Source organism: Dufourea novaeangliae, unplaced genomic scaffold (assembly GCF_001272555.1).
Source record: "Dufourea novaeangliae isolate 0120121106 unplaced genomic scaffold, ASM127255v1 scaffold108, whole genome shotgun sequence".
NCBI classification, from domain to species: domain Eukaryota; kingdom Metazoa; phylum Arthropoda; class Insecta; order Hymenoptera; family Halictidae; genus Dufourea; species Dufourea novaeangliae.
The window spans coordinates 2413382-2428523 of record NW_015374014.1 but is presented as its reverse complement, the minus strand read 5'-3'; the positions used below and the strand labels follow the sequence as shown (position 1 = coordinate 2428523).

Sequence of the window (15142 nt, the reverse complement as noted above, 5' to 3'; positions counted from 1 at the left end):
TACATAAAAATTATTCTAGTGTTGTATACAAGTACGGTCAGTAGATTCAAAAATAATACTGAACTCAATAATGTATGAAATAAATGTCTACAAATATAGAATCAAAATAACGAAAACCACGCCGGTATGTTTAAAGTAGAGGAGAAAACATTGCGGTGCCTTCTTAGATGTGCATGTTACATACAGCAGTTAGCGCAATACCACGAGACACGGCAGCACGTTTCAAAAATTGAAACCAGTGTTTCAGGTTTCATTCGTATTTCCAAATCCCTATAAAGTATCGGTCCATAAATCGAAGACGCGTTGAATTGCGTTGTCTGTGCATCGGTATGCACACCCTCGTGGAAAACCGCGTGTTATGGAATAATTTAACACGGGTGCACACGTGTTAAATTATTGCACGATCATTATCGTGGCCGGTTATTTTGATGCCGATAGCAAAGAATTGCATCCAATTTTACGTACACACAGGTAATATGTATATCGAAACGTGCTGGCGTGTACTCACGACCACTTTAATGGAGTGTGAGCGTTAAATGCAGGGAAGGTACTACTCTGTTTGGCCAGCATGTATACAGTGTTCCTTAAACATATCAGTACGGTAGACGTACATGTATGTGCTCAGAAGAAATGAGTATTTGTAAAGTCTGTCTCTTAAAAAGGACAGGGCCAGAGGTGTCCATCTACCAGTTGCGAGCAGCATTCTTCCCTTCCGGAGGTACCTCAATTACGGGACTCTGGTTGAGTCGTTTGAGTCAAACTGAGGTCGGTAGTCGAGGAAACCCACGAGGGGAGGCTTGTAATTGCTTGTAGCTCGTGGGTGGCATTTGGACACCTCTGGTAATAGTCAATTTTTATGATTGTTAGCATGTTAATCACTTTTGATTTCACCCGTTAGTGTGTTCTTTATTATTCTCAAAAGTTTTACCGTCATTTTTAATGAAATAAGAAAATTAATATGATGTAAATTTATTTATCATTTAAATGCAGTATTAGTAAAATGTACAAACAAGCATTGCATATTGATCAGTGATGCTTCATGAATATTCTTATTTGTATCGAAGATATACATATTTGTCTTCATTTATATCTTTAATACAAGTAGGAATATTCCAGAAGCATCACTGACCAATATATAATGCTTGTTTGTATCTTTTCCTAATGAAACTGTGAAGAATTATATCAAATACATACTACCACGTTACTCGAAGACAGATATAAAAATTAAGTAGCGCATTTTGACACATAGATTGAGCTAGAACGTAACGTTTTAGACAAATATGATATTAGAGACCATGTACAAGAAGGCATTTCGTGACGGGTAGACCTCTGAGTCAAAGTGACGTGTCTGTGATACTTATATTATGATATATGTTTTACATTGGCTTTGACGACGAGATCGCCCGAGGATTGTTCAATATATCTAGAGTCATGTATCTTACTGCAGAATCTTGCTTAATTAAAATACTTGCAATATTAACAAATAATTATTAATATAAAGTTGAGTCACTTTTATTCCAAGAGAACATTAGCCCGTTAGAAGAAAATGAACTATGTAATATGTTTTTTAGTTAGGATTTTCAGGATATTGATTCCGTGTTCGTTGCTCAAACCCTTTCACGTGCCCAGGTGCTACTTGATTGGGCAAGAGCAACGGGGAACGATGACTTGATTTCATGTAAATAACTTGTGTATGCGACTGGCAAAGTTAGTTTACCGTGCACGACGTATTTTCCACTTGTGTGTGTGTGTGGTTAGGCAGTGGTATTGCGTCGGTTTCTATTTCTATCAATTAACATTTCATCTGTAATTGTACCTTGGAACAATTTTTTACAATTTCCGGTAACGGTCGTACATATTCCTTTGCTTTATGCAATGTCTGTAATAAAATGTCCATGGAATATGTACTGATTTCGAGTCTCTCGTTATCATGCGAGAAATTTAACACCTAATCGATTTAAAGTATACCAAATATACATACTTATAATACTTAGAGAATTTTTCTATTTTCGCAATGGATGCTAGTCTTTGCCAATCGATTTCAGGAAAATGGTACGTACCTGTGTAGAGTGTGCAAGTTGTGTATTGCGCTCGGGTGTCGGAGGCGTCCCGGGATGTCCTCCCTAGGTGTTAGGTTAACTTGCACCCGGGCGTATGCTTGAGAACCGTGGAGTGTTGTGTGTTGGTGAGAATCTGTCTTTTGCCATTTCTTTTTAAATATAGGGTTAGGGAGGCAGGTAGCATACTTTCTTGTGTATGAATGTACGATTAGATTGTAAGTAGGTAGGGGCCGGGGCAGGCTATCACATTCTCTAATCGGGTAGGCTCCCCCATTTCGCGTGATAGTCCTGCTACCGGGATCAATTGTAGCGTCGATTCGAAACTGGTCCAGACGGAGCATGCTGTCTGCTTCTGGTTTCGATTTCGATTCTTCAAGTAGGTCAAATAGTTGTGTCGCGGTCGCGGTCGGAAGGATAGGAATGTCGAAACGAACGACCTGCTCGATTGCACTCGTGGTACGATCGTACAAGACTCTTGCGAATTCGGTTGATCGTCCACAACCGAGCAGTTTCAAGATTTCAGATTCGGGCGGACCGCCGAAGAAAAGAAGTGGCCCAACACAAACTGTGTATCGAACAGGGCAGCAACGAATGGCTCTGCATCTTCGGATGCGGAGTCATTACTACTTTGTCATTGTACTCGCTTGTAGTTGTAGTAGTTAGTATTTTTGGCCAATGTATCGGCCCAACGTCCAGCAGTTTTGGGCAAAATCGCGGTTTGAATTAGTGTTGCGGATGAGACTAGATCACGGGTTGCATTAGCCTTATAAACTGTTAACATTGATCTTCCTAATTGCTTGGAGAATAGTGTTGCGAATGATGAAATCGTGTTTGTATTAAAAGAATTTTTATATTTTCAGAATAGTGTTGCGATAATGACTGAGCGCGATTGGTTATACTTGTTATTTGAATGAAAGTCTTGTTTGATTAAAGATCCCAACTTTAATTGATTCATATAGTCCTTGTCTTTTGTTGAGTTAGTGTTGCGAGATAAATTGATCGGATTTGGCTTAGTGTTGCGATCCATGAAACGCCCAAAACTATGCTGGAACCACTATCAAAATGGTTGCACCGATTTCTTCAACCTAAGGTTAGTGTTGCGTATTATGAGATGAAGGTGCACGGGAGTTTTTTCATTATTATATTTATTAAATTATCGTGGCGAGCAAAGAAAGCACCACTCGCGTTTTTGAGAATCTTCTGAATATCAATTGACATTAAACGATTAGTGTTGCGAGTGATAAGCGCCCTACGTGGCTGCTCTCGGGAGTTTTTTCATATTATATTCAATTATTTAGTGTTGCGTAAAGAAATATAATATAACTGTCCACTCACGGGTTCTCCTTTTAATAAAATGAAATGTAAAGAGTGGACAGATTCAGCGCCCTATTGTGGCTGCTATTTTTCTGTTTCTGTATCATTTGCCAAGTGTTTGCGTTGGAAATATTGCTGAAAAAAGTATTTATTTTGCTAAAAGAAGTGTTCAATTTTTTTTATTAATAACAGAATCATTCTTTTGTAATTTCTTGAACCACTAATATCTGCTACATACACATTGAAGATTATATATTTAGATTGAAGATTTTATTAATTACTGACATTTGACACAAGAATAATGAAAATTAAAGTCAATTTGAGATTGAAGTTTAATTAGAGTCTTTTGAAGTAGGCATGACTATTTGTTGTTAGAGGTGTTAGAAGATTAATTATTCAATCGTAATACGTTGCTTGCATACAATATTGATATCAAAATAGTTTACATTTTTGTAAATTTTTTTAATCTCTCTGCAAAAATCAAAGTTTCTTCGCGATTGTTTCTTGATTGTAAAAAATATGTAAATGCAAATATGATACTTCATATTGATAGCAACTTTTCAAGTAGAGTCGCCGTTAATTCGTTAGTACTATCTCTACACGAGTACAATTTCAATTTCGATACAGTAAATTATGATTATTTCGATTTAAATGCTTTTATTATGTTAAATATTGATTATTGCATATCACAAATGAACTAATAGAGTCGCGATAAAATCTATTCTTGTTTTAGCTTTGCACAGAGACATAATTCATTTTTTGCTTAAATTCATTTTGCTTAATAGTCGAGTCTACCGTTTTAGTAAATTCATTTTTTTTCGATAAAAAAGACTGATATTGTTAATATTTTGTGTGTACTAACCCGTTTCCTTTTCAGCTTCTTACCCAATGAATTAGTTTGTTTCAGGTTATTTACAGAAATTCCGACAATGAACACAAGTTTGTCAACATGAGAAGATAATGCCTTGAGTTTTCTGTTTCAGGTTAGGTATCGTCGTGGGATCAAATTTCAACTCCACCGAAATAAAATGTTTATAAAACCATGTTATTATATTATTTAGTCTTATTATGTATGTGTTGTTATTGATATTTTTATTGAAATTTATGTAAAAAAATTATGTCCGTAACCATGTTTGATTGTGATATATACTTTGAATATCTATTATCGAATTAAAATATGTATAAAAATATATCGATATACTTTTATGCTTATTACATATTGTTATTGAAATTGTTATTGCAATTATTATTCAAATTTATGCATAATGAAATGTCCATTAACATGTTTTGTTGTGATCTTTTGAAATTCTGTTTCAGGGATCGTCGTATTATCAAAATTTTTTTGATTTTCTGTTTCAGGAATCATCGTGGATTTAAACTTCAAACTGAAGTATCCACAGCTAATAATAATGTCTCGTTCTAATCTTTCAGGCTCTGTTTCAGAAATCATCGTATAAAGACATCACATATGAAGACCAATAATAATGTCTCTTTCTAATCTTTCAGGGTTTGTTTCAGAAATCTTCATATGAAGACCAATAATAAATAATGTAGTTTTACATAGAATATTAAGTGCGTAAACAAAATGATCGATGGAACTTTTTTCATTCCATCTATCTCGTTCGTTTCAGTTTAAGATGTTCAAACATATCCCGAGTAATTATTCAATCACTTAGCTTCAATTTTTCTCGCTGTAGTTTTATTCGGCCCGCTCACCTTGCGATACAGGCAGGTGAATCGGCCGTCGTGTTTGCGCATTAGTGCAAATTGATTGGATTCCCTAACTGTATTGCCCTCCCGCGTCATACCCACGCTGCACGCTGATCCGTATTACCGTGTCGATTCCATGCGGCAGTCGGAATATCCGGTGTACAGGATCGGTACATTGCGTTGGGATTTTACACCGATGACGATGCGCGATTCCGATTCGTCCATTTTGTTACAGTGTCACAGTTGCGAAAGACCAATGTTTCGTATTCGATCGTGTGCGCCGGGTATGACGTCGGCCTAGTGTGGTGTTCCTGTGGAAGCACGTCGGGCTAAAGGTACATTTATACACCGGGCCCGTATAACGGTTCGACCCGTGGTTTAAATGTGCCGGATCTTCCCGAACGGAGATGACAACGACGTGCGGCTGGAATCCCTGCAACGGGGGGCTGGGAGAAAGGAAACAGACACGTGAACGCGACAGTCGAGTCCATCCTTTTTCATTCTGTGACAATGATCTTTGAATATACGTACTCACCTTTCTGAGAGTAGGTATACGTAGTATATATACCTCCCTTTATCTTTCGAATAAATACTCGGTATATTACCGTTTAGTTCAAGTGGTTTTATATTACTAGCATTGATAGTATTAAGATTATATTCAATAGTATGCCAGTGCATATTACGGTTAATATGAACTCTCTACTATTAAATTTGGAGTATTAACCCTTTCAGATCTGAATTTTCTTTTAAGAGTAAAAAAAAAACATATTTGATTATACACTTTAACTTATGTAGTAAGCTGTTTAGATATTTTTCTAAAAACAAATTTTTTTCTTAAATTTTGGAAAGAAGCTTTGTTATTCAATTCATTGTACCCAAGACTTTGTGTTAAATTGTAAGAAAGTTCATGTACACAAATGTGACCACCAGGTCTGAAAGGGTTAAGAAAGCTCTAAGCTGAAGAACGAAGACATCCGACGAGGGAACTTAGTTTTTTATAGGTTTAGGCTCAAGAAAGAAGTCATCCGTCGAGGGATTTTAGCATCGATAGCATTAGATAATTAACATTTAAGTTATTTGTAAGGTTTATTGTGAAAGGTGGATAGATGCAGAACTTGTGATTCCATCTATCTGTCTTGGGCTTCCACTCGCAGCAACCTCCTCGTGGTGAGGCCCGGGCAATTGGTATTGTCTTCGGTAAAGTATTGTAAAACGAAGATAATATCGAGCTAATGGCTGCGAACGTTGCATTTATTTCGGAACAGCATGTTCTATGTTACAGCGGACTTTTAAGGCGAAGGTAGTTATATGTATATATAAATAATATATAACCCTCTATAACCCCGAAGGCTGCAATAAACGAGCGCCTACCATATGACGTATTATCTAACCTCTATGCAACAACAATATTTCGTTTGCTCCTCATTAATACGTTGTTATTGAGATATCTGACTATTGATTATTATAAAACAGTTCAGGAGCAATTTTTTGGTGCCATAATATTTGTGTAAAAAGGCCATTTACTACCTATTTTGTTAACATATAAATATAACATTAAATATAACAGTGCGATGGGAGTAATTTTAGATTCCAAGGGAGCAAATTGGGAGCAATTTTTTGAGATATAAATCGTTAAGATACGTTTACATTCGGCGCCAACTATTTTCCAGTATGTTAAGTCTATTCTTATATCTCGTCTGTGTCTGTGACTAAACTCTTTCGTCATATCGATACTTCAGTGTGCAATAAAAATAACAGCCAGCAAATTTCTGATTTTTCTGTAATACATACAGCAGAAAATGGACCTATCATCCATTGTTTTTTTTGTGCCACGATCCAGAGATTCGTAGGCTCTGTAACCGAAGAATAATTGGCGCGGAATAATAGTATTTCTTAACAATTCTTATCTTAAAAAATTGCTCCCAATTTGCTCTCTCGGAATCTAAAATTACTCCCATCGCACTGTTATATTTAATGGGATATTCATAAATGAAAAAGCAAAAATTTGTTGTCTGCAGAATAGATAGTAAATGGTCTTTTTACATAAATATTATGGTACTAAAAAATTTCTCCTGGTTTTTTTTTATAATATTCAATGGTCAGATATCTTAGCAACAACTTATTAACAAGGAGCAGTTGAAATAATGTTATTGCATACAGACGTCATACAGTAGGCGCTCGTTTATTGCAACCTTCGGGGCTGTAGAGGGCTAGAATTCTAGGAATATTGCAATAAGGTCAGGCTAGTGATGCCAGAATCGTGGAAATTGGTTCCTCCACTATGACCTACCGGCGTCTCCCACTTTACTTCCACCGTTCTGACACACAAGCATACGAAAGACAACGTAAAGAATGAGGAAACCTTGGAGACGCAATACCCGGCAACCTAAACGCGTGCGGAACAGTCGGGAGACACCGTTCGTATTCCCCACTGTGGCGGTTTTCCTTTTTACATTTAATTATTTTATAATTTCACTTTGTAACCTCATTTTATAATTTCACTCAGTATAGGGACTGCTGACTGAGGAGAAATCTTCCAACCACACCGCCAGCAATAAGATTTTTCCAGGGGTCGGAAACTCTCGCCGAATTTTCGGGTTTTTACGATTTAGTTCCTCGACCAAGGACAGGGCAGTAGGTTGGAAGATTGGAAGATTCCGAGGGTAGAAGGTTTATGGCGCTACGGTAAAAGCCCAAGTTTTTGTAGAGGGGAGTTTCCGTCCCCTGGATTTCTCCCCGCACGGGCCGCAGCGCCGTAACACGCGACGCTCCGTACCCCCGAAGTGGGAGACTGATTACGGGAGCAGTTATGCAGCTCTGGTCTAACAGTTCATTTATAGTGTAGTTGGCATTAGTGATTATAGCGTAAAGTGTAGACTATAGTGTGAAAATTCATATATCATATAATACGTTTCATATTTATTTCTTTTACAATATGTGCTTTAAATTTTTTAAACTTAAGGATCTAGTTATTCCAATTCGTAATAACATAATTATATATTTCTTTTCCAAACATTAATATAACTATTTATTCTATCAAACATCTATGTAGAAATGCCGATAATTTCGAACTAATATATCAACATATTCCATGAACTTTTTAATGTGTATTAACATTATTTATCACATGTTTAATGTTTATTGATGCTGCCTATTGGCTTTCGGAACTCATAACGATTTCCATTAGTAAGAGTACTGTTACTAGCCAATCCATTATAAGTGTTAGTTGATGCCAAGGAACGCAGCACGTTCATTTTGTCCACTAACTTTTGAGAATTCATAGTTTTTTGCTCGGCAAGATTTATCTTTGATGTAGGAACCTTATTACAAAGTCCGTAACGATCCAAACAACTTACTCTATCCTCATTGGCCGTCATTTTAGTTTGAATTTTATTCAATTCTGTCGTATTTTGCGTCTTGTCTTTGGACGTTTTTGAGTTCTTCGAAAATCCCGACCAAAATGAAACGTCGGAATCGATCGACTTGGCAGTTAGAGGTTCTGATTTCTCAGACAATCGGTCCAGAGTCGTTCTGGTGCATCCGCTTTTCGACGCCCTTGGATGTTCCACAGTTCTTCGATGCTCTTCTTGCATTCTCCCATCACCGGCACACGTTTTTAGCGTATCACCGCGATTAAAGCCATAATCGAATATACTTCGTGGAGTTCGAATATTCTTCAAGCTAGCTTCGATCAAATCAGCGAAGTCGAAACTGTCGTCTCTGATCAGAGATTCCTCGTTTATCATTAACACGTTCGTGTTGAGAATCGTCGATTTACTTTGTCCGATTTTTTTTGTTTTTCCCTTTCTGTTTGGTCTGTTTGGATCTAATTGCACAGAATTTGGTGTCGGTTTTTGGGTTTTGGTAGAATTCGTCGATGCCAGACCTCGTGATTTAGCTAGGTTAGGTTTCTTTACTTCCGTTTTAATGCTGGTACTGCTAACTTTCATATCCGTTTTCCGTACTGGGTCCTGCTTTTTCTTGGATTTTGCTTCGACAGATATACCAGTGAGCGGTTTATTGCCGTCGTTTTCACGATTAACTTTGGTTCTTGTCAACACTCCTGATTGATCTCGCATCGTTCTCACAGCCTTTTGTGCATTTGTTTGAAGCGACTTGATGAGTGGAACATTCTTTTCGAAACTGATCTTCTGAGTTTCGATCACTGATCGTTCCACACGAACCTCTGATACCTTTCGTGTGATAGGGTTTTGAATGGTTCTTTTACGAACATCTTCAGATGGTTTTTTCGATGCTTGGTACGTCGACGAAACGGGTCTTGGTGCAATTTTCGGAGGTATATTTGAGATTTTAAATGAGTTCTCAAGTTTTGAGTTGGTTTTCGTTTGCTTCGATGACGGGCGACATCGGGATAACTAAAACCAGGAGTAAAGTATTAATTGAAATAACACAGATAAAAACACCAATTTGAGTTTTCCCCAAAACTTATTTTCTGAAGAGCTCTGCCTGCCTTAACCGCATAAAAATAAAAGTCATCTGTATAATAAATATGAATTTCAACATGCATATTCGAATTATAAATTGCTCATCGTCAAAATGTATCAAAATATTTACCTTCTGTGTATTCATTAGTCCTTGTATTTGTGCCTGCTGGAATAGTTGTTTCCAGGTACAGTTGCCGGATAATTGGTCTGTTCTGCTTGTAAATGACCTATACTTCTTATACAATGTTTCCCATACAAAGTTATCATCGAAGATCTAGATTAAGGACAGTACTCAAATAGCACAAAAACGTCATATCTAAATCCGAAGAACGTACGTTCCGAACGTTCGGTACATTCGGAGGAAGTCTCCAAAAGGTCCAGAGGACCTAGGAAGGTTCTATTTACAAAGTGGAACGTCCTGAGGACGTTCTGTGTCAACATTCTCAGAATATTCCCCAAATGTTTAAATTTAAGGTTAGATTTCATTCTGTGCAAGGTGATAGAACTTAGGCGAGGTTGCTTTTGTGTTTAATAAATAAAAGATTAACTCTCCTCCGATTTCCGCACTTAGTAGAAATTAGGTCAAGTTAGTCCCTGGTAGTAAATAAAAGGTGAAATTTCCTATAAGGAATCATAATGAAAATATAGGTCTCGGGGTTCTGATCTGTGTGTACATTGTTTGTTTTATTTTCAAAGCAAAATACTAATTCTGTGTTGGTTATAAACAGTTTATGAAAAAAATCACTGATACGAAGCAACATACTGATTCAGTGTTGGTTAGAGACAGTTAAAGAAAAAAGATCATCGACTCAGAGCAAAATACTGATTTTGTGTTGGTTAAAGATAGTATAAGAAAAACATGTCTTTTCAAATTTCCTGAGGTTTCATTCAAAATCACTAGTGTCGTTACACTTCTCTATTGATTCTGTAAAGAATGATACTTTGCTCATCCATCACCTTGCACGCAATGAAATTGAGCCAAAATTACTAAACGAAACCATCCGTAATTTAAATCCTACGAACATTCATAAGACTTGAGAAACGGACATTCCTAAAACATGTGAACTTTAGATCTTAAGAACATCCTTAGGACTGTCGGGACGGACGTTTCTACAACATCGAAAATTTAAGTCTTGAAAATATCCGTAGGACTTTTGGGACGTACGTTTCTAGAACATCCGAAATTTAAGTCTTCGAACATCCGAGGGATGTTCAAAATGGACGTAGAACATTTCGATATAAACTATACATGAAACGGACGTCCTTTGGATGTACGGTGTTGTCTGGGTACTATATAAGAAAACATACAATTGGCATTGAATTTGTTTAATTTATGTTACCTCTTTGGACACGTGCGACAAGGATGTCAAATTGGCGACGTCTTTCACATTCAAATAGTTAACCAACTTTCCTATCAAGCTTCGTGGCAACGTTAAAAGTGTCTTTTTTCGTCCTGAAGTGATGTTTCTCACGTGTTTCAGTAAATGTATGCCTGATAAATGTAAAACCATTCATAGTCTAAAGAAAAACATACGATTTCAAACTCATATAGTAATTACAGGAATTGTAAGCACAGTGCATCAAAATTGCGACTAATAGTCTTTAATAGTGAATGTTCACTGATTATTTTTCTGGGACCCTGTACAAATTAAACAAAACTTAAAAATTCCGGTCATAAATTGAAATAGTGATTTCATCTTGAATCAGTTGACGCGTATTGAAATAACAGTTCAGTTAGGTTAATTGTTTAAACGTCAGAATGAAATCATCAAATACTCTTTCTATTCGCTGTGAATTCGAATAAAATTATGGTCATCTCTGTTATACAGAGTATTCCAGGCATAATTTCAATATTTCAGAGAATGCTAGAGGTGTATAAATGTACCAAGAAATATTCTTCAATATACGCGCAAATAATTCACAAAAGTTTGGCATTAGCTTCACTGCAACTCTGACAATATCTGCTAACAAAATTGAAAGTCTCAACAATGTCATTATTTGTACGTCAAAAGTAACTTGGTATCGATGGAACGAATGTTAACATATTGAACCATAGTGTATATTTTATATTATGTTTATAGCTTTTAACAAATGTAAACTATCTACCACAAACTAACTAGATCAGGTGTAAGATAGCCATGTTGGTTTTAACTTCATCTGTCCAATGCTAGGCTAAACTATGAGTTGTTTAACCCTTTTCAACTAAAAAACTCTTATCACGGATTCAATTCAAGTACACGTTTGCACCGTTAACGCCTTACAAGCGTTCAAAAATTACTGTTAATACATCTGTGTTCAGATGGCAAAACATGATATGTCGAATTTTCGTTAAAATTGAAATACTTGAGGGGTTTAATTAAATTGTTTAAAGATACGTCATGAACGAGTTGACTAAACTTAAATTAACAACCACTGTATACAATCGCTAATAAAAAGTTGTATTTCTAAGAACATTAAAATTGCTGTTCTGTAAAATTTAGAAAACCGCTCGTATCACATATTGCTATCCGACTACAAATATTCTTATGTTACGAAGTAACGCTAGTTGATTTAACGGGGTTATTTAAAGACTGAAAATTTCAGGCTACCGAAAGCACGTCGGATCTCGTCTTGCAGATGCTTGTCTTGATCGAAATCGGCGAAACTGGAGGTTCGTACGAGGGGCGTTTTGTGAGGACCATGGGAAATTTTCCAAACGTATAAGATCACCTAAGAAAGGCGTGTGAGGTCAAGGGACAAAATCCAACGAATGATATTTCTTCGTAAACACCTTGTCACGAAGTACTTTGAGACCGTAGTAATCTCTGCTAGGTGAAGGTGCCACCGAATACTTTTCCAGATACTCGATCTCACCACTCATACTCGATGCATCCGAATCGAAGGGACGCCCATGTTGCGTTTGAAGTTTTATCCGTCATGACATACTGACATGAATAGCGTTACGATTGTAAATACAACAAAATGGAAGTACTCAGTGCTATTTTCAGTTTTCAACGGAAAGTTTTCTTGTAAATGTTCACAGCTAAGTAGCCCTCTCGATATATTTTTTTGTATATGTATATTGTTGACTTTTTCTGTTAGTCATTTATATGTTTTAATAATATATTTTTTATCATCGTAACATTATTTCTACCAATTCATATTTAAAAATACAATTTACGTAATATGTTTGCATTTGCAGTTTCATCTGAAACGTACTTGTAAAAAATTCTTGAAATGATACGAGTCTTTTGCTAATAATCATGATATAAATTATTACGTTCGAAATCATTTTATTGTATATTCAAAATATCTATTAGAAACGTATACGTATATACTTACAAATTATATCATATTGGTGTTCTTCCAACACTGTTAAATAATTTATTTTTAGTTCCTGAAAATCTCGTGACAGAGATTCTCTAAAACCTTTGAAACAACCTACTCTGAACAGAATTAATTATTACATACTACTATGTATAAAATCAAATACGTTTTGCATTGATTTTGTACATCTCTCTATTAATTAACTGTGTGAATTTCATTTTTAGTTTCGCCTTTTTAATACAATTATTATATAAAATAAACATAAATTTTTGTTTTATAAGGTTCTAGTAGATTTTAACATAAAAACTCCTAATATAATTAGAGGTATAAGTTACTAATTAGAAATAAAACAAAATTTGTATTTTTCATAATTTCTAATGTATGAATAAGAAAGTCAAAACTAATAACTAACGAGTAATAGTGAATGTCGTTTGCTTTAAAATGCTATTTGTCTTTGTTTCGTGACATCTGTCTAAAAGTCAGAGATTAAAATATGATCGGTAAGAAAATAATTTTCTCGGTTACGAGATAATTCAAGTTTGGCTGCGGAGAGACAAATAAAAATCATGAGACATTCAGTTTCGTGATATTTTTATTACAATAATTCCATATGAAGAGATGAAGATAAATATAGAAATGTTGAAGTAAAAATGGAAAGTTGTGTGACATTACATACTATTTTGTAATGTATGTTATAACAATATATAATAGGTAGGCTATACAGTAATATCACAATGCATGATTCACAACTTCGTATAAGTCTAGAGAAGAGAATATAAATCTAGGACAACGGGCACTCGATCCGTCTGTTCGATCTTCCGTGACAACGAGAAATCGGTGCTCGTTTATATCAATTAGAAAACGCGATGAAAAAAAGTGCTTTCCAATTCATTTTCCTTTACTCCTATACGTTTTCGAGAATCGGAATTACGTTGTGTATGATAGTCGAGTTTAATGCCAATTCGTTAACAATTTTCGTTATTCGTTCAATAATATAGAATTATCGGCGACGCTAAAAGCTAATAGTGGTGTAGACAGTGCTTTTGTAGTAATAGTACTCATCTTAACCGTAGTAGTAATAAGAATAGTAATTAATAACAATAGTAATGATCAATAATCGTGACAACAGACGCGTTTACGATTTTCCTTTTCTTTTATGTAGGTTTGATTGCAAAGATTGATATGACGTTCCTAACACTTCGGACGATCGCTATGTCTCGGATGACACTTAAAAAACCGCATGAAAATAAATTACTATACGCTACCGTAGTCGAAAAAGTCTTATGGACGACGGAATAAACTTAATGGCTCGTATTCATAACACTGTATTATCACTAAACGATACACCTTTCTTTCTGGAGTATCTCGATTTTCAGTGAACTTAATCGCAAATTGTCGAATATTATCTAACGATACATTTGAACATGTCTTAAATTCGATTAAAGGAAGCCAAAGATGAACAATACGTTACTGAAAATAGTAAATAAAGAAAAGAAAACGATAAAAAGCAATCTATTATATTTGTTTGCACTCGTGAGATTAGGCAATTGTTCGGATACGCTTACATTCCCATAATTTACTTTCCGTCGTTACACAAAGAATAACGATTAGTAACTTTTTATTCATTTCTTATTCACGATTCGAAATTTATTACCTAGATAGAAATATTGCCCATTTCTGATAAGATTAATATAAATATCAATTATATTATTTTTTTTATAATTTTGATTACAAATATAGTTCATTTGGCGATTGTCTATGTTGTTAAACGAATCTTCTTATTATCTTATTAGAATCTTTAACGGATTTGATAGTGTGGGACGTGTTGAACATCAACGACTATATATTTCGGTTGTGTTCCTAGGATGAATGTTTATGAATAAATTGTATTCCGTTAAGAAATATAAAGGAGTATAGTTTGTTCTATTAGAGCGTTTTGAATACAGGCCGGACAGTATAAAAAATTGAGTTCCATGCCACTGCAAGTGCGTTTCGCCGCACACGCACTGGTTGTTGTTGTAAACACCTTTCAGACAAATATATATGGCCGACTGTGAGTGGCTGAGAGGAATTAAAACGTTCTTCCATCAAAAAAATCATTTTTTCTTTCTTCTAGTTACTTGTTCGCTACATTCTTCGATCCATAAGTTCTCAGCAGCGAAAGAATTGAATGAGAAAATATATTATAAAAAAATGTTTCGGAGAAAATATTCAGAACGTCAGATGTTCAAACTTTGAAATAAAGATTAAAGCTGCAGAATAGACACCATATAAAATTAAAATTTTCGATTGATACCCAAATCATAG

The 15142-nt window shown here is 35.4% G+C and overlaps 1 protein-coding gene across 1 annotated transcript; it reads right to left on the bottom strand.

The window, feature by feature from the left end:
• Positions 1 to 8215: 8215 nt before the first annotated feature.
• On the bottom strand, positions 8216 to 12389 carry LOC107188722. The gene is made up of 5 exons (XM_015577065.1): positions 12300 to 12389; positions 12118 to 12238; positions 10870 to 11021; positions 9660 to 9803; positions 8216 to 9460 (listed from the first exon to the last, which is right to left on the bottom strand). Exons 1-5 carry the CDS (start codon positions 12387 to 12389, stop codon positions 8216 to 8218), a joined length of 1752 nt encoding a protein of 583 aa, XP_015432551.1.
• Positions 12390 to 15142: the final 2753 nt, after the last annotated feature.

What these genes read in the sequence shown, in the direction of transcription:
- LOC107188722 (XM_015577065.1), bottom strand. Translation starts at nt 12,389, where the DNA reads ATGAGTGGTGAGATCGAGTATCTGGAAAAGTATTCGGTGGCACCTTCA. An exon ending in TGTCGCACGTGTCCAAAGAG is followed by an intron (nt 9,804 to 10,869) that starts GTAACATAAATT and finishes TCCTTAATCTAG; the next exon opens with ATCTTCGATGATAACTTTGT. An exon ending in GACTAATGAATACACAGAAG is followed by an intron (nt 9,461 to 9,659) that starts GTAAATATTTTG and finishes TCCTGGTTTTAG; the next exon opens with TTATCCCGATGTCGCCCGTC.